Here is a 24,781-nt window from a genome sequence, read left to right as displayed (position 1 = left end):
TTGATCCATTAACGAAATTGAATAAAAGTGATCCTCTGTTTGAAATATAGAAAAAATAAAACTGAGAAAGCCGATAAAAAGAAACTATTAGCTTCTAATATATAAAATACTCGATTTTGTTCTGGCAATTGGTTGAACCTTCTTTTTTTCTTTAAAAATATTAAAAGACATTTTTTATCCTTTTGTATTAGTCAGTATTTTATCTACCATTTTTATACGTGATCTGACCCTGATATTCTTATTTCCTTTGTTCTCATTATTCTCTTATTACCGTTCAAACCTTTCCATAATTTTAGTCGTTGACTCTTATATGCCTGACGATTAAAAACCAAGAATTACTTACCTACCCCATAATCGGAGTAACCCCGTCGTTCCTTTCTATACAAACTGAGCCCTCAAAAGCTTAAATCATTCTCACACAAACACCCTCCAAAAGTGCACCAACCATACATCCCCGTTCCGTCTTAATCGAATGATACCCAACTCCGTCGTTCTCTTCTCCAATCACCTCTCCCAATTTCCCGATCTTCGAAAATCACCTTGTGGTTTCTCTCAACCACAAGCTTTCTTTCAACTTAATCAAGCAAGTCACCCGATCAAGCTGCCGACGTTCCGAAAATAAGCGCCATTTCCGCTTATAAGAGCAAATTACTCTGAATCGTGGAAATCGAGCAGAGCCAAAACTATAGCCCGAGTCCCGAGTATCGAAAGGGAGAATCAGTCGATCGGGTAATTTTCGAATTGAACTCGATCCGTGTCGATGGATTCCCGGGCGGCTAGGACGGATATCGGCGCGGTCCGGTGAGCGGAAAAGCGAGAGAGGGGTGCGGCCTCGTCGCTGGTAGCCGAGATATCAGTATCAACGCGGTGTAATCAGCGAACCACGCCCATCACCGCTATACCCGCTCTGTTCCGCCCACTACGGCAATTACACCCTCGAGTCACCCACTGGAGGGGAACATTAAACTCCGTTTCCCTGTCTCCGGTCCTCCCTCGTCCAGCTCTCCGTCTCTTCGGGTTTCATTCGCTCGCTCCACGGCCACTGTTCTCCTTCTCTGGCCCCGGAGGCAGACGGCCACTGCACACGACCGATTCTACCGCCAAACGATCCTGCTCCACGCTGTGCGCCTTTTTCACCCTCTTTTTCTAGACGTACCCTGCAACTCCTTCCTAAAGGCGACAGGCTAGAGGCGATTCGACCACGGTGGCTCGCTTTACGAGTAGGCGCGGTAATGAGACCGATTAACGGGAAAGGAATTATGTGGCTCTCCTCTACTGTCACGTGGTTTCCCTCAGACAGTTCGTTGTATACGACGTGACTCGAGTGCCATGGCTCTTAGGTTCGATCAACGTGCGAGTGGTTGCAGGGGTTTGGGTTTGATTGGATCGTAGCTGAAACGGAATGTTTGGGATTTTTGAAGGAATTCTCGATTGAAAGGGTATCGCATATATTTTGTGTTTAATACTTTTAAATAATGTACATTGAAGCAGATGAACATTTTTTCCTAGTAGACAGCTAAAATGAATTAATATGTTCCAGTAATAATAGTTAGAAACAAGGGGGTGATCTGGAAATTGAAGGTGACAGACGTTGGATACAGTAGCAGAGGGCACGGCCTGGTGAAATTCGTCGCGCTCTCTCGAGCTACGATTTGTCTGCTCAATTTCACGGCCCTTTTGGGGAAAATGGGAAAATCTCCCAGCACTCGACCGCAGTGCCGAGTGTGGGAAATAGACCGCATTAGTTCACCGTTTATATTTGCCACTCTCCATCTATGTGGGTGTGAGAATTCGTTCAATCTAGCAATATACTTCTCTTAATTTTGTTAAGAAATTTAATTCCATAAATTTAATTTCGCCAGTAGTCACACGCGCGAGATATGGCGCACAAATGTATTAAAATGTTGCTTAAAAAATAAATACCGCTTTTTCATTTAAGTTTGAAATTCTATTTGATCCAAATAACTTTCATGTTTTTTTATTTAAATTATTGTATCATAGAATTACGTATCTCGGTTGTTTTCTCTTTTCCTATATCTTTTCTTCTTGAATTAAAATACCCAATATTTCTTCCATTTTTTCATTAGTATGTATATTAAAGTCTAATGTATTTAATAATCTTATAATATTACAAGATTAATTATTCTGCGCGAAGTTCGAGTGTTTTAAGATTGAGTTTTAAGATATTGAGGCTGTAGCTAATCCAAATAACTCAACGTTTCCCTACTACTCTCCTTTTTTCTAGCCACTTTTAAATGAAAAAATAATTTCATGATCATCTTTCTATCAGCTAATAAGTTTACATCTTCCTCACTATATTTCTAACTCCAAACTCAATTATATCAAAAATCCATTTCCTCTGTCCTCCATACACTTTTAACCCATCAAATTTACGAATCAATACTGCCAATACATCCGATCGTTATTCTCAATTCCATGTTTGTATTCAATTACCGGATAGAAAAATCTATTTCTAGTTGTCGATATTATTTAAAACTTCGAACTTTGCGTTTGAAATTATATAATATTAAATTTAATTTAATCCCCTTTCAGTTTTCCAACAACTCTCGATCATTCTAAAGTTATTTAATTCCTCCGTTAGTTTTAAAAGTCATCAGTTACAAATTACGGTATTAGTAATCAGTGTTACTCAGCAGTAATAAATTTGGTAATAATACAAGATGTTAGAAGTAAAATTTATAAATTACAGTCGGTAGTTAATTACAATTCGAGTATTCTACTTCATGCAAAATTGTACGACTGTAAAGGAAAAGCTTACAATCTATAACTTGTAAAAAGCTCATCAATTGATTAATATTATTGGTTGGTAAATGTTTGTCCAAAATAACCCTAATAGACGTTTATTTATTGCAAAATTCTACGAAGCATTCGTCGCTAGATTGAACTAATATTCTTAGTCAATAGAAACAAACTTTTACTTCTTTATAGCCGAATTTAAATTCTCTATAAAGTCTATTCGGCATACGTAACAACATCATAATGCAATAAAAATCCAGTAATAGCTAAACGTTGTGATATTGCTCACTGAAACCCGTGGAATAGTGAGATAATCGTTGGTGGTGATTTCGAAGCCAAATTTCCAGCAGACAGGCGAAAACATCCACAACTGGGCTATCAATATATTCGGTTCCGTGCTAGTGGCTGTTCCAGAACGGATATCCGCGGCGGAGGATTATTAGTTTTCCGCTTTCGGAAGCGGCGTTTTCATCGAGCGGCATATAACAGAGAAAGAGAGACAGAGACAGAGAGAGAGTGAGAGAGAAGGAGAGAGAAGAGAGAGTAGTATAGAGAACGTCTAGGCCGTACGTTACGCTCTGGGGGAGCCGCTTCTCTGTCCTACGGTAGGCGTGGTTGAAATCACGAGATGATTTATCCTTTGCGAAGCGGTAACTGCCGAGATCCTCGGCTAAACGACCGCGGTCCTTCGTGTATTAACCGTAATGCACTCTGCCGTTGCCATTGTGAGCATTGTATATAACTATAGCTAGCCTGGCTCAAGACCTTGCAACCCCTCGTCCGAACGATCTTTCTCGTTCCGCGACGTGGATCATCCTCGTTTACTTTCTAGACCACGTTGCTTCTTTCGTTCCAATGTATACAGTGCTTCACGAAAATATTCGAACACTTGCAGACAATTTTTATGAATATACTATGTCCGTTATAGGAAACATTGTGAAATTTCATTTGCAGCTTCATTGAGACTCGAATATAATAATTATACATACCGCTAAAGTTTGAAACAAATTTGATAATTTTTATAGAAGTTATAAGATATTTAGTACACGTATAGATTTCGCAAAAATTAGAAAAGTACTAAGTCAGTAGTAATATATTTAACACTTATTATATGTCCAAGATGGCTTATACTGTGTGCTAATTATTTGCTATTGATCGCTTCGATCGTTCTAGTAAGTTTGGTATTAATTAGAGTAAGAAAGAGTAGCAATAAGTAACGATTTCTTCTCGTCAAAAATAGAGGACGGAGTTAACTCTTGCAGTTAATCCTATTATATCGTAAATAGTCCAATACTTTGTTTCGTTTCTACATATTTATTGGGAAATACGTGCCCTGTATAAAAAATATAGTTCATTACATGAAGAGGTTAAATCTAACAATATCGCGTCTCTTTTAATAATTTAAATACCTAAATACGCTTCAAGAATATATATAGAAAAAGCATGTTGTTAATTTGCTCCTATATCTCCCACACAAGTTTCATTTGTTATTCAAATATCGAATTAGAATTGTCACCGTGCAAATATTAGGGCGCAGCAAGAAAATTACAACTATGATACCTTCCGTACGCTAAACCGATACCCTGTGCACTTTGAACCCTACTCTATTGTGTTCCATAATTTCTTTCCCCCGACGTAACGCCCCAAGCCGAAGTCACTGCATGATTCTACCCGATCCATTTCCTACTTTAATGCGCGTGAGATGCACGAGCGTATTGATATTCGTGTAGTCGCAAATGTTGATCGATTAGGCGTTGCATAAGCTACGTATCGTTTGCATTTTGATAAAAGGCACGTCAAAATTCAATCTCGTTTGCTGATGATAAGTAACATAAACGATTTCCGTTTTAATGCAACTATCATATATTGTGTGACGTGATATTAAAAATTAAAATGATATACATCAAAAATTTTAAAATCATTGCGTTTTAAATTAAGATTCTTATTAAATTTCTAGTAAATTCATAATATTTATAACGTAACATATACAGTATAAATTGAGCTTAAAACTCTAAATTAATTAATCGAACTCAAGTCTACGTTAACGCGTGGATCATCTATGATTCAGGAATATCAATTAAGGGTTAATCATTTAATATGGAAGGAAATATCCAATAAGGAATTTGCAATGACATAAAAAAACGGATTTCAGTATTTATATTTATATTCTATAATTTAAACAAAATGCAAAAGCTGTACCTATCTCTTAATTCTTAACCCTTATCTCTATCTAGATAACACACGGAGAATTACTAATCTTAACCTTATAACGTACCAATTTTATTTCCAGAAACTTCACTTTGCCTCACATACGCCCTCTTCCATCACGAATCAGTGTCATTGTATTTTTTCGAATCGCCTTCGTAATCGATTTTCGAGTTGTTTTGACAATTACGTCGAGCTAGATTCCCCGAAGGGGTGGCTTTTGTCGGCTCTCAAACGAGATCAGTGACTCCCATGGGATCACCTTGACGTGGAAAATTGCAGGCTGCACACCACGGGCGGGATTCAACGCGCGTATTTTCGCAGGCTGCGGCGCGTGCTGGCTCGTCTTTCGAGGGGACCCATGGAAAAAGCCGGACCCCATGCTCACCTTCAGTGGACGCCTCGTAGGCGTGACCCCATATGCCGCTTTTGGCCGTACAACCTAACCGCTTCTCGATATGCATTGAAGTTTCGTGAACCCAGCTAATTTGTCCAGAGGTCTAAAGGCAACGAAAAGACGAGCACGAGAATCTTTGGGTAGATTCTTGGAAAGAATTCCTTGGCAGTTTGGCAGATGTAACATTGGATAGTTTGTAATCTTTCATTTATAACTTCATATCACTTCACTTCATTTTTCATATCAATGGAGATACTTTCCTTTAGTGAGTTAGGGAACATCTTTCTTACCGAATTAGGAAATGTTTAATTTCTCCAAGGATTCTATGAATAAGGTGCATATTCTTTTTAGTTAATTGTTTACAGTCACATCGACCACTGTAATAAAGTATTAGTTGTTTTTATACTTGAAATCATAAGTCGAATTTTATAATTTTTAAGAAAGATTGGCTTGATCAGAGAATTTATGCTATTGCTATGTTGGTTTAAGAAGGGTGATGAATCCTTCTAATTCTTAAAGAATGGACTTAAGAAAGATTTACTATTTTTTTTTACTGTTGACAAATTAAATGATGCCATAAATCCGCACCAATTGAATTATTCGTCCATACTATTGTTAATAAAACATATTCTCATCTATTGTAAACAATCGATGGACATAACAGTAGAAAATGGATCACTTACCTCCGAACTACTTTTTCTGACAAGAATGAAAGCACTCCGTAATCCTGATTGAAGGCCACTCGAAATAAGCATAAAATATTCATGCGTCTTAACTCGCGAATGAATAATAAAAGCGGCTTCTTAACCATCTTGTACGATATATAACTCGTGAAAAATTGCAAAATAGCAAGTCTCTTTGTGAATCTTTAACGATACTAAAATTAACGCGGAGAAGTTAGGGATCTATGATATGGTATACATTCATGAGTACACTATGATATTCCACATGATATTCGCACGTTTTATTGCCTTCTTGATATACACTTTCGCTGTTCTTCCGCTCCGTATCCCTGATGCAGCTGCGGCAATCGCACGATAGATCAATATCGATATCGTTGCAAAAGTGCTTCTGGGATGGAGCAGAGGTTTGCTTAAACGTAAAGAAATTATCTACAAGTACGATCTACGGTCCGTATACGGGATATACAGTCTGTGCGAAAGCTATTTACATAATTCTTCCCTGTTAACATAGGTATGTATATTTACAAGTTGATCAATTTATTGTTGTCATTGGATATGATAGAAAATCAGACGATTTTGAGATGACTTGATGGACCATGATACAGAAATTGAGTGATGAGAGAAAGATGATCTAGAGAGATGATTAGATGTAAAAATATAAGTCGTAATTTGTAATACAAATTCCCATCTCAATTTTGAATCTCGTATTTAGTAGATATCTAAAATTGAAAACTGTTAAAGATAAAACATTGTAGCTAAATAGCATCTTGCTGTTAAGGAACTACTATTATATACCATATTTGTAAGAATGGTACATACAAGTTATTCGAACAACGAATTATAAACCATCGGCAAATTTACTTTTAAATTTCCCATCACTAGTGAATCTTTATCTTCTCACCACTCACCTTCACATAACGATACCAGATCACCATACAATTCTACAAATATCACCCATCGTTATGAAATATCCACCTACACCATCCATCTGTTTCAAAAACTCACTTTTTTCATCACTAAACTTTCTCATAAATACTCAAAGATTACGATTCTCACCACGAATCTACAATTAGTCCCGCGTTCACAGTTCACTTCGTAGCTTTCACTACCTGCCGGAAGAGCTGAGTCCTCCTCGATGAGAGGGTACCGTAAACGCTCTTAGTCCAACACCGACTCCGATTCCAACTCCGCTATTCAGAGGACTTTGCACTTGTCCACTCAAGTTGATGGACGAATTGACCAATCCAAGAGCGTCTCCGAGTACCGACGACGAGGCGCTGGACGTAGGACTATCCGTCGTTGGCCTAACTCTAGGCGGCCTGGCGCATTTCTCCAAATGATGGTGGTGAGATCTAACTGCCAATCGACTAACGTGCACTGGAATCGGCACGACGATCCTGGTACCATTTCCAGAATGTTGTCCAGCTACTCCATTATGTCTATTGGATGTACCAGCAGTGGCCATATTGCTTGCACTAGACCCAACGCCTCCGCCGCTCAATCCTGCTTTCACCCTTTTCCATTTAGCTCTCCGATTTTGGAACCAGATCTTCACCTGGACCTCTGATAATTTTAGAGCGTGAGCGATATGCGATCTTTCGGTTAGACTGAGATATTTCTTCGCGTGAAATTCTCGCTCGAGTTCTAGGAGTTGTTCAGAAGTGAAGGCTGTTCGTCTGCGTCTGGCTTTGTTGTTACTGGATCCGCTTGTTGACGTGCTTTGGCCATTTTCTAAGGATCCCCCGGGACTAACGTTGCTGGATGCGTTGCTTGACATCGTGTCGGTCGCATCGTGGCCCTCACCAGCGACGCTCAATCCTCCACCCTCGTCCTCGCTGTCCGCCGAAGCGCGACCATTTTCTGAACCTGGAACCAACGCGGATTATGAATGAAGAATGTTTTTAGGAAGAGGGTTTAGTGAATGGTGATTAGTTTCAGGTTGATCAAAGAACTACGAATATTTATAATTCGTACTTTTATGAATACAGTTAAAGAAATAAGATATAGAAATTTATTTCGTCTACTAAATATTACAACGAGTACTATAATTAGAATATTTTACGTGAGTTTGCATATTGTGTGCATATGCAGTTTTGCATTTTACAAATTTCCCAATATAAATCTGCAGCCTACTAATCAGAAGAGACTGAATATAATATACAAAATTATTCCCATAAAAATTAGTACAACAAAGTTGAATATATTGTGCAACAAGCATTCTTATATTTTATGTTTTATAATTGATCTTCGAATTTTTATTGAGTTGAGGTATCAGTGTGTTTATTTTGAAAAATTTTTTAATTTCACCCTTGGCAATTTTAAGGTCACTCAATGCAATTTTCATTTGACCATTTTAAATAAAGATTACTTTCAATAGGTCGTTATTTTGTTGAATTCCAGGTCAGTGAGTAGTTAGACTATTGCACAGAGACTCACGGGAAACTAATTAACAGTAATATAGTTTAAGAAGAAGATTTAATATGCGAGACATGCAACTCGTTCGATCAGAAAGCGTATGCCTCTCGATCGAAGTCTCACCCGTTACCTTTGTTATTTTCCACGTGTTCTATTCTCTTTCCTTGTGTCTTTTTACCAGCCAGCTAAGCACTTTACTTACTGTAAATGACGTTACAAACTATATTATTTTATAATTTCACTGCATTTTATACACTTCAGTAACCATATGGATACAACATTGAAAGAACTCGAGCGAAAAGTTTCCTTTGAAAATGGTTATAGCGAAGTGAGGAATTCTAGGAAGAAGCGTGGTTACATTGAAGTTGATAGAAGTTCAACCGGGTGCTATAGATTATTCAGAATCTTTAGTCATCATAGCTGTTTATGGAAATTATGAATTAAAGTACTTAACAATACCGTGAAACACGATCGATATACGGAACTTGAAAGATATTAGTAACATAAAAGAAAAATAGGAATCATTCTACGATTTGTAGAAAACTAGATCTTGTCTTAGTAGATTACTTATGGTAGAAAAAGATTATTTATAATTACATAAAAGCATTCTAAAAATGTTTAAAAATGGTCAATAAACTAAAAATATAGAGTAATCCTATCTAATCTTTAAAAAATTCTAAAATATTCACCAAGCTCTACTCAAAGTACAACTCGTTTGTTTTCGAAACCTTTTCCGATGCGAATTATATGAAACTATATAATATAACTGTAATATAACATAATCAACTTTCATCTTGTATTACAATAATTTTAAACGCTTTTAATCATAAACAGTTCTTCCAAGCATATGGAAGATACAAACGTGAAGAGCGCCATCATCAATTTAGTCAATATTTTAATATTGTCAGCAACATTTTGAGTAGTATGAAAAAATACATGTCTTTAGTCCCAAAATCAAATAAAAAGGCGATTTTCGCAACATACATGATCAATGTACAAAAGTTTTTAAATTTTTCTCCAATAAAAAAATGAAAAATCTATCTTATCGTACTCTTCTTCTGTAATCTTCAACTATAAATTAATAGAAATCGCGAAATTATCTTGCAAATTATTCTTCTAAAAGTACGATAAACATATCAGAATTAATGACCGCATAAATGTCTTTTTAACAACTACCTACGTGTCGTCAAGATTATAGCTTCCGTCTTATATTCATTTTCGTGTTTACGGCCGTAGGACGCGACGCGTAGTACGAAGCGGAACACAAAGTTCCGCGGCTAAGTTAACGCAGCTGGAGTTTGATGCACCCGCGTGTTTATTAATTCAAAGAGTTTCGATTGAATGGGCCATACGCTTCCGCGAACGAGAGACGAGTCCGCGATATTCTCTGGCAAGTACAACGAACAAACGTTCGGGCGTTGTCCTCTCATGGTCTTTACATTTTATACGATAGGAGAATCGAGCTGATCGATCGTTCAAACAATACCGTTACATCTCTATTCTGCACTATTTCTTCGCTATTAAGGTTGTATAGAGCAATTGTTCGATACCAGGACGGGCGAAGTTTTTGGTTCTCGAAGACGTTTAAGAATCGAGGAATCGACTTTTAACCTATTGGTTGCGACACGGCCGCGAATCCTGTTATTTAAGTGACTCTAAATGTCTATCGCAGCGGGGAAATATATTCTAGAGGCGTAAATGGAGCTTCGATATTTTATTTACGGAGTTTTCTGTTTTGCTTTCTATTCTAGTTTCAACTTTTCTTGGTATGAAAGGCACAGAACCGTTTCAATATTACTAATACAACAAATCGTGTTCTTAGCTCTTGTATTCTATGTTTTTAACAAATTGAAAACGCAGGTTTATTAAAAAACATTTTATGTTGATGATACATTTTTCGGCGTGTAACAATAGCAAAACAGAAGTGGTACAAAAATTGTACCGTTGTGTCTGGAAGAGTTGAAACATTTCTGGAAAAAGATTTAGTTAAACAACTGAGTTTAGGTTGCTATTACGAAAAGCAGAGATGTGTCATAAACGTTTTATTATTGTATTATTTCCTTTAATATCCTATGATTATTATTGCGATACTTTTTACGTTATTTTACTTCGCTAAACATTATTCTTTTGTAACTATTCTTTGAATAATAATTTCGAGAATACATATAATGTTTTCACCATTGACTTGAACACCAGCTACGAAAAATCATATAAAGTCTTCAAATTAATACAAAATAAAAGAGGAAATAAAGAATATAAATTCTATAGAGTTTCACGACATCAAACAGATATGTATACAGATTTGGTATTGAAGAATTTAATAACACGATAACTGCTATAGCACGATCAGGGTCTTCTTCAGCAAATTGCAAGATTTTTATTATTCCTTGCGATTATGAGGAAGATATGCAGTATAGTGTATTCTGTATGCCCGCTTGAGTGCAGTGTTCACTAAGATACTGGCGATCCGCCAGATCGGAGTTCGATCCGGTTTCTACACCCGTCGGAATGGCGCTATACAACTATACATCTTCATGATATATTCTTCTTCAGTGAATGTTTTGAAAAATAGAAACAGATATACATATTTCCTGAATAGGTCTTTTTACAGTCGTACGTGGAAACTGTCATATTTTACCCTGACGTATAGAAAATTATCTTTTCTGTATTCCAGTGAGAACAAGTGAAACTCATACGAATATTATAACAACCCGTATAATCTGGTTCAACAAAGTATAATCTTCTTCGTCGTATGATCGTTAAGTAATCATTTCGAGTTTCATGACAAAGAAAGCATTGAGCTATTATCTTATGACGTTACATTCGCAGTATTTACGACTTGAAATAGAATTAATTATGTAATAGGATACCTTTTTTGTATGGTTATATCGATAACTTTATTGTGTCAAAAGTTGAACATTTCTTGTTAACTCATTACTATTGTTACTTTTTATTTTTTTTTCTCAATAACTTTTCGTTCGTAAAATATTTCTACTAGATAATTTCGACTGATGACATGCCTAAAAGTGTAAATACTAGATTAAAAATTCAGGGAAATAAAACACCTATATTTATAGAAACAACGTTTAAATTAGGTACAATTTTAAGCGTTAAGGAAAAGGAACTTTATAGTAAATATTATAATAAATAAAAGTTATTTTATTTATTACACCTATCTACTGTATATCTATACTATCTGTGAAAATATGGATGTATGTATTTCATGTGAGAAAATTGTATCAATGTCATCTACAATAGTTGGGACGGTGTCGTTTAATCGCGAAGATTAAAAATCTCTCACTCATACTCCAATGAGTATTTAAAATACTAATGAAGTATTTAAACTCGCTAGTTTTGTCGATAGAAGTATCGTGGAACCATAAGTACTTTTATAATTCACAGGCACGAAGATATATCTAGGTTATAGCAATGTGGTTGCATTTTATACAAACTATTTATTAGATCAACAAACTAATTTTATGTGTCCCAATATGGTCTTCGATGAAAATGACGCGATCAAATCAATACGACATAAGACATATTGGAAAATAATTAAAAAACCAACCTTCAACACTTTTCGCGTGAGTAAAAAAATCCAGACGATCGTTTTCGACTTAATTAAACTTAATTGTTGGTACTGACGTGGATGATATACGGTTTGTGTTTGGCAAATCTTTTGTGTCGTAAGACCATTAAGTGTATCGACCAATCGAAGGATCCAATTCAGACCATGTTCCCGCAAGGGGACAACGTTTTTTTTCTCGTCAGAATTTGGATTCTCCTTGCGAATAGCAACGCGAGGCGATCCTCCCTTGCCATGTTGCTCGTCACGGACATCACGGTGGGTAATAAATAAGAAAAAAAAGGTCAAAAACCAAAAATTCTGCTAGAAAAGCAGAAAGAGTCTCTTTTCGAATTGTTCGATAATGAAAAAATAATATATACCTATAGTATGAAAAAAATGTAGAAAATTGTTTGTTACAATTTTGTACAGAAAATTCAATATTCAAGAAAGGCATAGTATTTAGCATTGTGATTTCATAAAGAAAAATAAAAGTAATTTATATTCTTTTTACTAGCAGAAATCGTAGTAGGTACTATATAAATATTATTATAAATATTACTAAGAGTAGATACTGTATATTATAAGAAATTGTTAATTCACTCTTTGTACTAAATTATTTACTTGTAAAGGATTCAGTATTTAAGAAAGACATTAATATTTCAATTGCAGTGTTACAAAATAAGATTAATTTATGTTCGTTTGTCAGAAATTAGATATTCTAAATCTTTATGCAATTAGAACGATAGTCGCTGGATTTGTGGAAAGCAGTTATCGTACATGTTTCATAGGGCGAATCGATGATTATGTTTATTTCTGGATATGTCACATAATGACTTCAATACCTCTTATTTCTTGCTTTTTAGTTAATTTCATGTCTGATGTCATTCGAACATGCGATCGATGCGAATATGTTACTGTGATTTACCTGGATAACTACTAAATAAACCATGCTACCTAACAAGCAGACGACATCGTTTATTGGAATCGTGAAGCTGATTGTCCTGATTCAATCAATATAATACAAATTTTTAATGGAAACTGGAAGCCACTGAAACAGCTATTTATGTTTTATTTGAATCTTTACACTGTGTGGGAATTCTTTACCTGCCATACATTCAATTCATAATACGTATGATATATATGATACATGTATACATGTAACAATTAATTTTCAATTTCAACTAAAAGGTTTATAACACATTTATAATGCAAATGAAATTTACATTATCCGATACCAAATTTAAGTTTCGTCGAAACAAAACAGGTAAAACAGAATTTTCTACATAGATTACCGCTAAGCAACGCGAACTATATATTTTCAACATCTTAAAAGAAGAATAAATCTTTTTTTTAATTTAAAAAAATATAAAAGAAGAAATCACAAACGGATTGTGAAAAAATATATCGTTCCTCAAGAATAAGAAGAAGCTTATCTACCATGTCTCAAAGGTATATAAAATGCATAAACATTGAACGAAAAAGGAACTTCACAAATAGAAATTTAATGCTATAAATTTTGAGAAAAGGAAATCATCAAATGTGATCTAGAGTATAAAGTAAACTTGTTAGACTCTTACGCGACTTTTCACTTCTACTTATACGATAATTAATTCATATATTAATCTCTGAAAATGATTGGATTCGTCGTGTCTTTCCAATGCATCTGCTCATTGCAGGGAGTTCTTTAAAATACTATGAATCCTGTAATCTATCTAAGAACCTAAGGTAATCTATCTAAGCTATCTAAGAACGAAGAAGTCTTATTCATTCGAGAAATCGTCCATAGAATAATTTCATTTAATTCGCGATCGATATGTCGTTCCTGCAATTCTATTCGTTTTCAAAATTCGTTCTTCTTTTAGAACGTTCTGTTAATGTGATTAATTTGTCGCGTCAGCTAAACCACTTTTCAATGCAACGTCCATCACCCTCCTAAAGGAAGAAAATTTCATTAAAAACTCCAAACGAACACTTGGATATAGTTCCTAAACTTTTATCCTTTTATCTTCGTCTTAATGCTGTTATACCATACGTATAAATATTGCATGGTATTAACGATTAGTCGTGCAAAATAGATACATTCCTATAGATTCTGTATCATTTCACATTCTGGTTCGACAGCATATTCTGTTAAAATTTTAAAGCAAAGATATAAATATACAATCACCAATTTTATAAAACAGAACAGAATCTTCAGTTGAGTATTTCATCTATCTTTGTTTCACAAAGTAGATATAAATATCATATTCATTTTCATGAAATTTACTGTAAAAAATTTCTGATTAGAATTTCAATATAAAACTTTCATTCTCACCGTTATATTTAATTTCATGTGAAAATAGCTACTTTCATTTGATAAACTTTGAGATGAATCGAATTAAAGATGAAAAACTCAAGGTCTGCGTGTGAAAGTGTACACATGAACATACTTTTATACGATTCATTTATATATCTATATTCCGGCAAACTGAATGACATAATTACGAATTTTATTAGAGAGATTGAGGCTGTTTTAAGACTCATCGTGGTTCATTTAAAAGCAGTCCAGACGACACGCAAATAGAATTACATAAAAGTGCGATCGATCATCTCTTAAATGGAAACTAAGTATATAAAACTGACGCGGCAATTTGGTGAATGAAACTTGAAAGCCAAATAGGTTGTTTGGAAACAGTCTAAAATTGACTGTGAAATAATGAAATTATAGCAATGGCTAGAATTTAACATAACAGCTATGTCATAATTTAACATAAGTAAAAGAAAGGATTAATTACTCTGTAAGCTATTGTTTTGTTTAAGTCGAAGGTAAATAAGTTAATTGCAAAGTGAATAAATAGTCGAAGCAGGAAATCTACATCTTGTGACCTTAAATTTTCTCAATTTCATTGGACACGCAAACAAAGATACCTGCATCTACAAATAGGAAATGGTATAAAAAGCAGCAAGAATAAGTTTATTCACAAATTAAACTTAAAGTATTTATTTCGGTGAATATTTTTATACAGTTAACTAAAGAAATAAAATCTAAGCGAGGACTTGCTACGCAAAATATTACAGCGAACACTTTATTTCAGATATTTCATACATTTCAACATATCACATGCACTCTGCACATTTTTACACTTTTAAATGCATAAACATTCACAGTCCAGTGATAATGCAATTTATTTCAAACAACGATGAAAAAGGCCTTTAAAAACAGGGAATCTATACATAAAGAAATTATTATGTCGAAGATATTAAGAATTCGAACGACGACTAAACTCATCTTCTCCACTTAACAGGTTAAACTGTTAAATCACGTCAGAACTTCCTCTATTGAAAGCTCTTTGTAACACAATCAGACACGAGAAAAGGAGGGGGGAGACAAACGTAAAACAATAAACCGAAAACACAGAGAGCCGAACGAGAAGAAGCAACAATTCAGGTGAATCGTTTCCGATGGTCGGGGGCCAAGAATAGAGAGGGCATGCGTCTCGATCGGCGTGTTCGTCGTAACGATCGGCACACCGGTTCGGCACGGTGCGTCATAAATGACCGATGACAGATTCCTCGAAGCCATTTCGTTGCGCATACGAAATCGCCTCGGTCGGCGGTACATCAATAAAAAGTGATCGGCCACGAATAAATGCGCGCGACTTCGTCGATCGTCCGTTCGCCCCCGCCACCTTCGGAAATACGTGATCGGCGAGTTTCGACTTTCCATCGAACATCCAATACCCCCTTCCATTTATACGACACGACTGAACAACCCATCACGACCCATTACGGGTTTATTCGCGCCGCTCCAAACAATTAAGCGGTCGCGTATTTCTTGATTGAGAAGTTGAAATAGTATACAATAGGAAAATGAAAAGTAACTTCTTACCAGCGAGCAAGGAGGTAAATTTTAGGTAGAATATGGTGAGAAGTTATAAATAGTATAGTAATTTACTTTAGCTTTTCGGGATGTTACAAGGTAGAGTGTCAATTAGACTTTGGTTGAAAAAGATGAAGATCTACTTGTTAGATGTATTTATTAGACAAGATCGCTTAGTAGTCAAGGTATCCATAAGTAGGTAATGAAAATTAAATTTGTATTTAATTTGCATTATTTAATAGAACATACTTTCGTTAAAGTCTCACGTGAATTCATAAGTTGGCTAATACTCGTATACGTTTATCAAATTTTATGAGATATAAGAGGCATGTGATATGTAATAAATATAAAATACAAGATATAAGAGATATATGACACATGTATGCAAAATAGAAGACACAAATATACATAGTTTATGTCTGAAAAAGATTATGTTTAATGAAAGATAGATCTTGTTAATGTGTACAAACTAAATCTTAATAAGATTTTATACTTCTTGAAAAATAAATAATATAGAATAATATAGAAAGAAGCATATGATGTATCTAACAGTTATTTTAGATAATGAAAATGCATCTATTTCAAGTCATTCCAATTAGTAGCATAAGCAAAGTTTAAATTAATTTACGTGGATGATCTTTCGATTATTTCGTGCACTGTACTTCGGAGGAGGAAGGGAATAATAAATTGAACGAAATGGGAACGAAAAGTGATTAGTAAGCAAGCAACGTGTTACGTGACTTCGTTGATTCGTGATCAGAGTTCATTAACTCGAATAATACTCTTCCAAGCAATTATAATCTTTAATTTTATTAATATAATACTTATTTAATTCTTCGGTTACAAATTTCATTGATTTAAATCATTACTTTCAAGTCTACAATAAAAGAGAAATTCAAAGATGGCACATTAACAATCTAGACTTTCTTCTGTTACCTTTCTTTAATAGGTAAAAAAGGGGAAGGAAAACGAGTGTTATTCGAGAAACACGAATCGACAGAAATTGCAATGAATCGCTTACGGATTCCAGGAGCGTATCCTCGACTACGATCGCAGTCGCCACGATCGAAGGCGGCAAAGGGCCCGAGATCCACAGTAGCGTGCATAAATTATAGACGTCCCAAAGTCAAATCTCATACAGCTCCCACACACGTGTAAAATTCCGTACGCACACGCGTTTACAGTACGTGATACGGTACTCGGTGAATCCTGGCCGAATTTCAAACGCCGAACGAACATTCGAGGAAGAACCCCTGTTCCTCGAACACAAGGGCGATGTTCGGAAATTTCTCCGATCCGATCGATAATTTATCGAATATATTTTCCGTGAAATCATTCTGGATGGTATGTACAGAAGGAATTCTCCGAACGAGACTTTCAAACGAATGCTCGATAATGAATCGCGATAAAGTTCATCTTTGTTTGGTAACTTTGATAAAAATGTAGCATTGCTTAAGAAAATTTTTGTTTCGGAGAATCAACCATATTATATTACAAAATTCCAATTGTTTTATAAAATACTATCCTCTTCTTTTCAATGAAACAGTACAACTGCGCATAACTTTAACCTTATCTTATCTACTCTACTGTCTTACTTTTTCCACCACTTTCGGTTTTTGCGAAATTATGCGAATACAAATACAAAGTTATGTGAATGAAAATCACTGAATATATTTGCTGTTCAAAACTTCATTAATGAACAACAAATGCATCATGTTCTTCACAGCCGAAGAATCAAAGCTTTCATTGAGAAGCAAGTTCATGAAAGCCAGAACGCCGTACGGGAATCCGTTACTATCCTAATGAGAATCTCATCGATCGACGTTTATTTTAATTACTAATTGCTACCATGTTTCGTCAGTCCTAGAAATAATTGAAACGATCACTCCCGCATCCTGTTAACACTAACTACCGTCAGACGTCGTGCTATGGTATAGAGCTAGCTCGTGCTTCGAATATAGAATTACCGGCTGTAAGTTAATAGGAGAATATAAATAAATAGGTATTTCACGATCCCGTTCGCATGACGGTGCATCGCCGTTAATAAACCATCAGAATCGAAGATATCCAATCTCAAGTAGCATAATACATGCTGTGAGAGAATATTTATTCATTTTGGAAATTACACGCGGAAAAGATGTATGAATACTACACAAAAATTCATATAATCGTGTATTACCTAAATAAAGTATTGTCTAATAGTATATTATTGTATGTATATTTTGTATGTATATTAGAATTTTTTTACAAGAAAAGAAAGAACGAAGTAATTTTTTCACACAAGAAAAATATTTAAGTGATACATGGAAGATATTTTTTGTATTAAAGAATTAAATTACAATAAATTATTAATACTATTTGTCTCATTTACGTATTCCTAAAAAATGTTTTTTCATACTGTTACGTGGAAATGAATCTTTAGATATTCTTTCCATCGATTATCGTGGAACCTGTTCACAAGGTTTTCATTTACAAGTTTACTTTTAAATCAGAGATATATAGCAGTTCTTTTAAATAATAACAAGAGAAATACAGTATGCATGAAACGAGTTTGTTAAACAACTGTTCGACAGCATCCCTGAGAAGAACTATTGCTTGTCGAAAGAACGAAAGAAGATTACACAGAGTATGAATAATTTCAAATTAATCAATATGTATTTAAATAATTTTCTAATTTTAAACAATCCTTGCATCAGGTTATTAAAATAATAGCTCAAATACCCTTATATTCATTCATAAAAACAAGTTATCTCCTTTTAGTAGATCGTCCAAAATATTTGGTCAGTACTGTTCCTTGATACATTGTCGACTACAAAATTGAATTTGTTAAGGTTTTATATATCTCGAAATAGAGAGAGCAAATGCGTGGATGAATCTATTATAGAAATTCTTTATTCAGAAATGTTAGAAATTAGGATTTCTAGTAGTTTCTATCCTATGTGATAATGTATTGATTACAGTGGATTAAACAGAAAACGATGATTATTTAACGTGAACTTAATGCAATAGTGTGATATGACAACTCTCGATTAACGATTCTTGACTCTTAAACTCTCCGGTGACTAACTGACGATCAACGACTGCGGTGCCGAAATATATCGATGGCCGTTAGGCCTATTGAAGTTTCCCGACCCTTTCGGCTTGTCGGCATTTGCGCTTTATCGTCGACATTGTCTGTATGTCGGCGATCTTTCCGCGGTACTATAATAGAGACCAAAGAAGCCGCCGTAAAGAGAATCGTTGTGCCAAAAACTAAACACTAGAGAAGATGTAGAGTTTTCCTAGAAGTGAGACTCACTTCAACAGAATTAAAAAAAACATTCCATTATCAATGGTCAGTTTAAATTAGTAACTACATCAACAAAACGTTGCACTCTTTTCTTAAAATATTCCAACTTACAAATATTCACATAGAAACATTCAAGAGCCTGAGCATCAAATAGTTTCAGTCATAAATGTATGGCATGGCACTATTTGTATGCACAAATTAGAAAACAAACATTTCATATAATTCGCAGGAATTCGATTAAACAATCGCTTAATAAAATATTGTTTAAATAAAAAGAAGTGAAATTCTACCATAAGCTTATTGTAAAGCTTATTGTAAAAGAGACGAAACATAAAGAAAAAACAAATATTGCGCTATACGTTTTACGCAAAAACTTACCATGTCTCGATTTAGAAAGATCGTGAGCAGGTGATGCCGGTGAATCGATACTACCATCGTCCTCGCTATCTGTGAAGCTGGTCGAGCCACGATGATTCAAGCCACGCTGACAAGCGGTCGGATAAGCCGCACCTTGGAGATGATTCGTTCCTGAACCAAGATGCTGCGATAACCGATTCTGATATAGATCCTGGTGAGACGGATAACTGGCAGAAGTATGCGCCGGTAACATTGGAACACCGGAAGCGCCGCCGCTGCCGTACATCCGCATTGGTAGCCATGCACCGTACAATCCGAGTGGCACTCCAAAACCTGAAATAGAGAAGACTAATCAATACTTCCTGAATAATTTCTACAACATCACTCAACTTAGTGTAACCAACACGTAACAATTGTTAATTATCAATAATTTCATTGTGAATTTAAATATATTTTATTCTTCGTTCTCGTAAATGTATTTATAATTGTAGTTATAATTCTGGATACAACAGCTTACGATTACCAATGATTTTATCGTGAATTAACTACTACAAATATTTAATATCTTTTATTCTTCGAATATTTAAATATTGCATATTTTGTAACTGTTTCCTAATTATTATTTTACATGCAACAATTTACGACTCCCAGTCATTTTATAGTGAATTAGTTATTAATTAATTATTTAATATCTATTCTTTAATATTCGAAGAGAAGTTTTCACGTTTAAAGTGAAATATTTTTCTTAATTTGCTCTGCTTTCTCTACGATATAAATTCATATTTCTTTTATTGTTCTAAATCATATGAAGACTATCGCTATCATGATATGCATTTCAATGAGTGGTATTAATAATACTTGTATGACCAATATAGATAACATTTGACGTAACTGATTGCGAGATACTCTAATGAGGAATTACTTTATTTTTATTTGAATTATATGATATACGTAATACGATTTAATCAATGGCCGATCTGTAAAAACGAAAATGTAATGTAATGTTCCTATACCTACACTATATAAATTTGGAGCTTATCGCGTTCTTAAGATGACGTAACATTTTAAGACGGCGTTCAGTGGAACTTATTTTAAGTAGACTTCGTTCTGCGGCAAAAGTAGGACGTTCACGGATTAAATTATGCATGCTACATCCGGTAGTTGCAAGATTCAAAATGAAAAAGCGGTTGTAGAATATGTAACGGGCAATTAATCGTTAACGAAGCATGCTCGATCATTTTATTTTCTACTTTGTATAAATTGAGAGGTCTAATAACAGTTAAACTCATCGTTTCCTGTCGCTTTTGACGAAAAAAATAATTCACATAAGCGATAATCTAATCAATATTTAAGTTATGAATTAACGTTACCAAATGATTTTAAAACACAATAGTCTTGAAGCATCCATAAAAGACATAAATGAAATAACATGACATAATGAGCCAGTATAAATAATAAGTAAATTAGTCAATTATTAATATTAAATTAAGAAAAATTAAGCATAATTAAATGTAATCTAGAATAAATGAATATGAAAATAAGTATAATTAACACTAGCACGCCATAATTATGCAAGATAAGAAAGTAGTTTATCATATATTATGATCTCTGATTATATATGATACCTACTATATCATGATATGCTCCAATAGCCGGTTATACAGCCTTATAATCTAGTTTGGGCTATCGCAGCTGCCATATTATAACAGTTGTGATGACTGATTAACTAATATAAAATTAAAGCAACTTGACAATTTTATCCGTCGGAACATTTAGACATTTTCAAATCTATAAATCTTAATAACGTTCTATTTTATAATTCACAAAGTTACGAGTCTTAAAATTGGTAACTGTATAATATAAGTTTCGGTAAAAACAGAAATCGATAAATTATCACATAACAATATAATAACAGTGTGTCAAACAAAAAATATAGAAAATCTAGAACTGTTATTTAACTATAACGAAGCCTAAATGTATAAAATCTACGATTACCATCTAGAACGAAATATGTGCATAATTTTGAAGCTGTTAAAATGGAGAAAAGAAAAGATTTTATAGAAAAAAGAGCAAATAGAAAGGAATATAATGATTCGAAGAAGAGTATTGTAAAAAGTCTATTTCGAAGTTTTCCAAATAATTGAGAGTAAGAGATAGCTTGCATGCAATGTTAAACACAAACCAACCAGGAGGTAGTGCGCTGGCAGCCGCGGTCGCCAAGTAGTGTCTTTGATAAAGATATTCCCTATCTCGATCAGAATCCTCTTCATTTTCATTCGTCTTCTCTCCTTGTGTTCCTGGTTCACAGCTTCCTTTCTGTGTACCACAATTACCGATCAAACTCTCGATCGTGAAAGGTTTTGGCGTTGGTCGCCGCGGTAACTTCGATTCTCCGATCGAAGATTCGAGTTCGTCGCTCGCTGATCCGACGTCCAATTCCGTTTCCTCTACGTTAGAGTCCATTTTTGTTTTCGGATTTCAGATCTTACGGTAACAATTAACAGGCGATCTGTCCTTCCATAATTCTACAGCTTTTGTATTTTTTTTTTTTTTTTTGTGCAACGAGTTTGATGATTCTTCAAACTTCACTTCAGACGCAGGATGACAATGTTTCGTTGTTTTTTAAATATTCTCTTTCGGATTTTTAAATACTTTACCATGAATAATACATTTATTCTTGATCGTACTTGTCGAGTTATCTTTTAACGATACTGAACTGCGTCGTAGCGATTCTGCGCTTATAAAATTCGATATGAATATTTATTGCTCTATTAAAAGTGAATTTATGAATTCTAAACAGACGTCGCCGTGCAAAAATTGTATTAAAATTGCATTATATGAATAATAAGAGATACCGCTATTTTGTAGTGTGTAATAAGTATTGATAATCATGTGTGTATTAAAACCTGTGTGTGCATCGATAAATCCATCGTCAGCATGTGTTAATAACTGCTAAACTACTTATTTCTAATATAAGTGCTTTTTCTTTTGCATTACTACATATACATATGATAATTCTTGTTATAAGAGATATTGTGTTTAAGATTGATACAACTATACATTTTTTCATACATTGAACTTACTAGTTACAAGTACCCTTTTATTACGCTTAATACTGTATTTCGCAGAACATTTTTCATTAAACATCACTTATACACGTTACTGTCTTCATAGTATTTGATGTCTTTGTATCCTGTACAGTCTTTACAATATTTGACATTTTTCAGACAGAATTCATTTCTTAAAATACTCGAAAATGTAACGATCTTATGCCTTCTTCACTTTTTTGCCTTTGGAAATCTACAAAGGCTGTTCACAATTCACTGTCTTTCTTATTCCAATATAATTATGTAATTCTTCAAGTACGACACTCCAAATTCAAAAATCTTCAGCTGCATCTCAAACAGTATCAAAAAAAAAAAAAAAAAAACGCTTCTCCAAGTCCAATCCAAGTTCTTCTCTTACAATATACTACAATTCCAATCAAATATCCTCTAAATCTTCCATTTCAAAAACCACAATCCGTTATTCCAAATCACAATCTTCTTCCGCCCGAAACCTTCTTTCTATTTATTTCCAGCGTCCATTCTTCAATATCCTGATCACGTCGTGTTCGGAAAATCAAAATCACCAAACGGAAACCGCACTTGTCCGGCCGAAACTGTAACCACAAAATTCTGAACCGCGACTCGATCCTCTTCTCCAGGAACCCTTCTACCTTTCCGTTGCCATGCCGCGTATATGCGCGTTCTCGAACCCGAGCAATGGAACCAGAGGGGGCGAGAAGAAGTCGGCAGGGAAAAAAAGAGCACGTGGAGAGTACCGCACGGGGCACAAGTCGACAGGCAACTGGCGGCCGGCGGCGAGCCGCATTTCAATTGCCGGGCCGCGTCCCTGACGCGCCGACTCGCGGCGGCGTGGCTGTTGGCGTGGCCGCGTAACCGCACGGACGTGGTTCAGCCGCGTCGTTGATTGGTCGTAGCTCGGGCCAACTGCATTCACGGACGCGCCTACCGATCCATGGACCGCCATCTTGCTGCCGTGGCCGCTTTTGTCCTTCCGTGGTCGCGATCCGCCGGCGTGATCGAGCTTGAACCAAGGATGAATTTCACCCGTTACGTGGCCGGATACTCTACCATCGATCCCTCTGTTAATTGCTACCTATGACGAACTGCCATGTATTTTGTGAACTCGATGCGGTTATCTTGTTCCTTTTGCCGCTTTTGCTATTTCTCGTTTCGCTGACATCGCTTCGTCCGTATTTTTTTATTCTTTCAAGAAGTTATAGAAATATGTTGTAGAAGCAAAGTTGTGCTAGGAATAGTTAGGATTGTTTATGAGAAGTGTAAAGTGATATATATATAGTGAGAATAATAGAATAAGTGTAGAGTATACATAGTTATCTGGTAGGTATAACTATTTTGGAGGAGCATTCTCGAAATTGTAAATTCTATAGAAATTTTGATGTCTCGCCAATTTTGGTGAGTAGTGCAAACGCATTAGGTGAATGCATCTGTGGAGGATAGTTAGTATGTGAGGTTTAAAGGACGAAATTGCTCGTTGATGAAACAGTCGAATATATTTAAAATAATAAATTAATATACAGCCGTATACGCGAGTCGTTAGTACAAAATATAAATCGCAGAATAAAATCGCGAAATAAATACTCGTTAATGCTCGTCGCGTAACTCGATAAATACTCGTGAGATACTCTGTAGATACTGTACGATACTCTGTCGCTCGCGATCGCATCCGTTTATTTATACTGGTCGAGGGAGAGTCAGGAAATTCAAATTCGTCTTCATTCGACGGTTATATGTAGCGGCAACATTGTTTTACCCGGAGTTTGTTTATTATTACATTTCTGCGTTAAGGCTGAGTCGATGTCCTGAGGCAAAACAACAGCATGAGTCGCTCTCGACTCGCGTCGTCCTTTGACTCCTGTGCCGCTACACATCGATGACTTTGTATTAGGTAAATTGATTTGTGACAAAACGCATCAAAGGAAGAAGTTCATCAAAGAAGTTTTCATGCTACGTATTACTTATCTAGAATAATACATTCTCTTCCAGAATCCCTAAATTTAATTCGATGAGCTTTTTAAAAGAACACATAAGAAAGAACGAAACCCATTTTTTACAATGCCTGAAACTTATGAATGGAAGTATTTATTGAAGTTACCTACTTTAAACGTACCTATCGAATATTATCTACATACATGATAAGTAGATAATCACTATCAAAATATAATTGT

General features: G+C 35.1%; 1 protein-coding gene across 1 annotated transcript; it reads right to left on the bottom strand.

Annotated features, from left to right (window-relative positions):
• Nucleotides 1–6,299: 6,299 nt before the first annotated feature.
• Nucleotides 6,300–24,168, bottom strand: LOC100642916 (homeobox protein GBX-2). The gene is made up of 3 exons (XM_003393373.3): nucleotides 21,714–24,168; nucleotides 19,549–19,860; nucleotides 6,300–7,908 (listed from the first exon to the last, which is right to left on the bottom strand). Exons 1-3 carry the CDS (start codon nucleotides 21,988–21,990, stop codon nucleotides 7,148–7,150), a joined length of 1,350 nt encoding a protein of 449 aa, XP_003393421.1. The 5' UTR covers nucleotides 21,991–24,168; the 3' UTR covers nucleotides 6,300–7,147.
• Between the last annotated feature and the right edge of the window lie 613 nt (nucleotides 24,169–24,781).

The sequence above is a fragment of the Bombus terrestris genome, chromosome 1 (assembly GCF_910591885.1).
Source record: "Bombus terrestris chromosome 1, iyBomTerr1.2, whole genome shotgun sequence".
In the NCBI taxonomy this organism is placed as follows: domain Eukaryota; kingdom Metazoa; phylum Arthropoda; class Insecta; order Hymenoptera; family Apidae; genus Bombus; species Bombus terrestris.
This window is presented reverse-complemented; position numbering and strand designations above follow the sequence as displayed.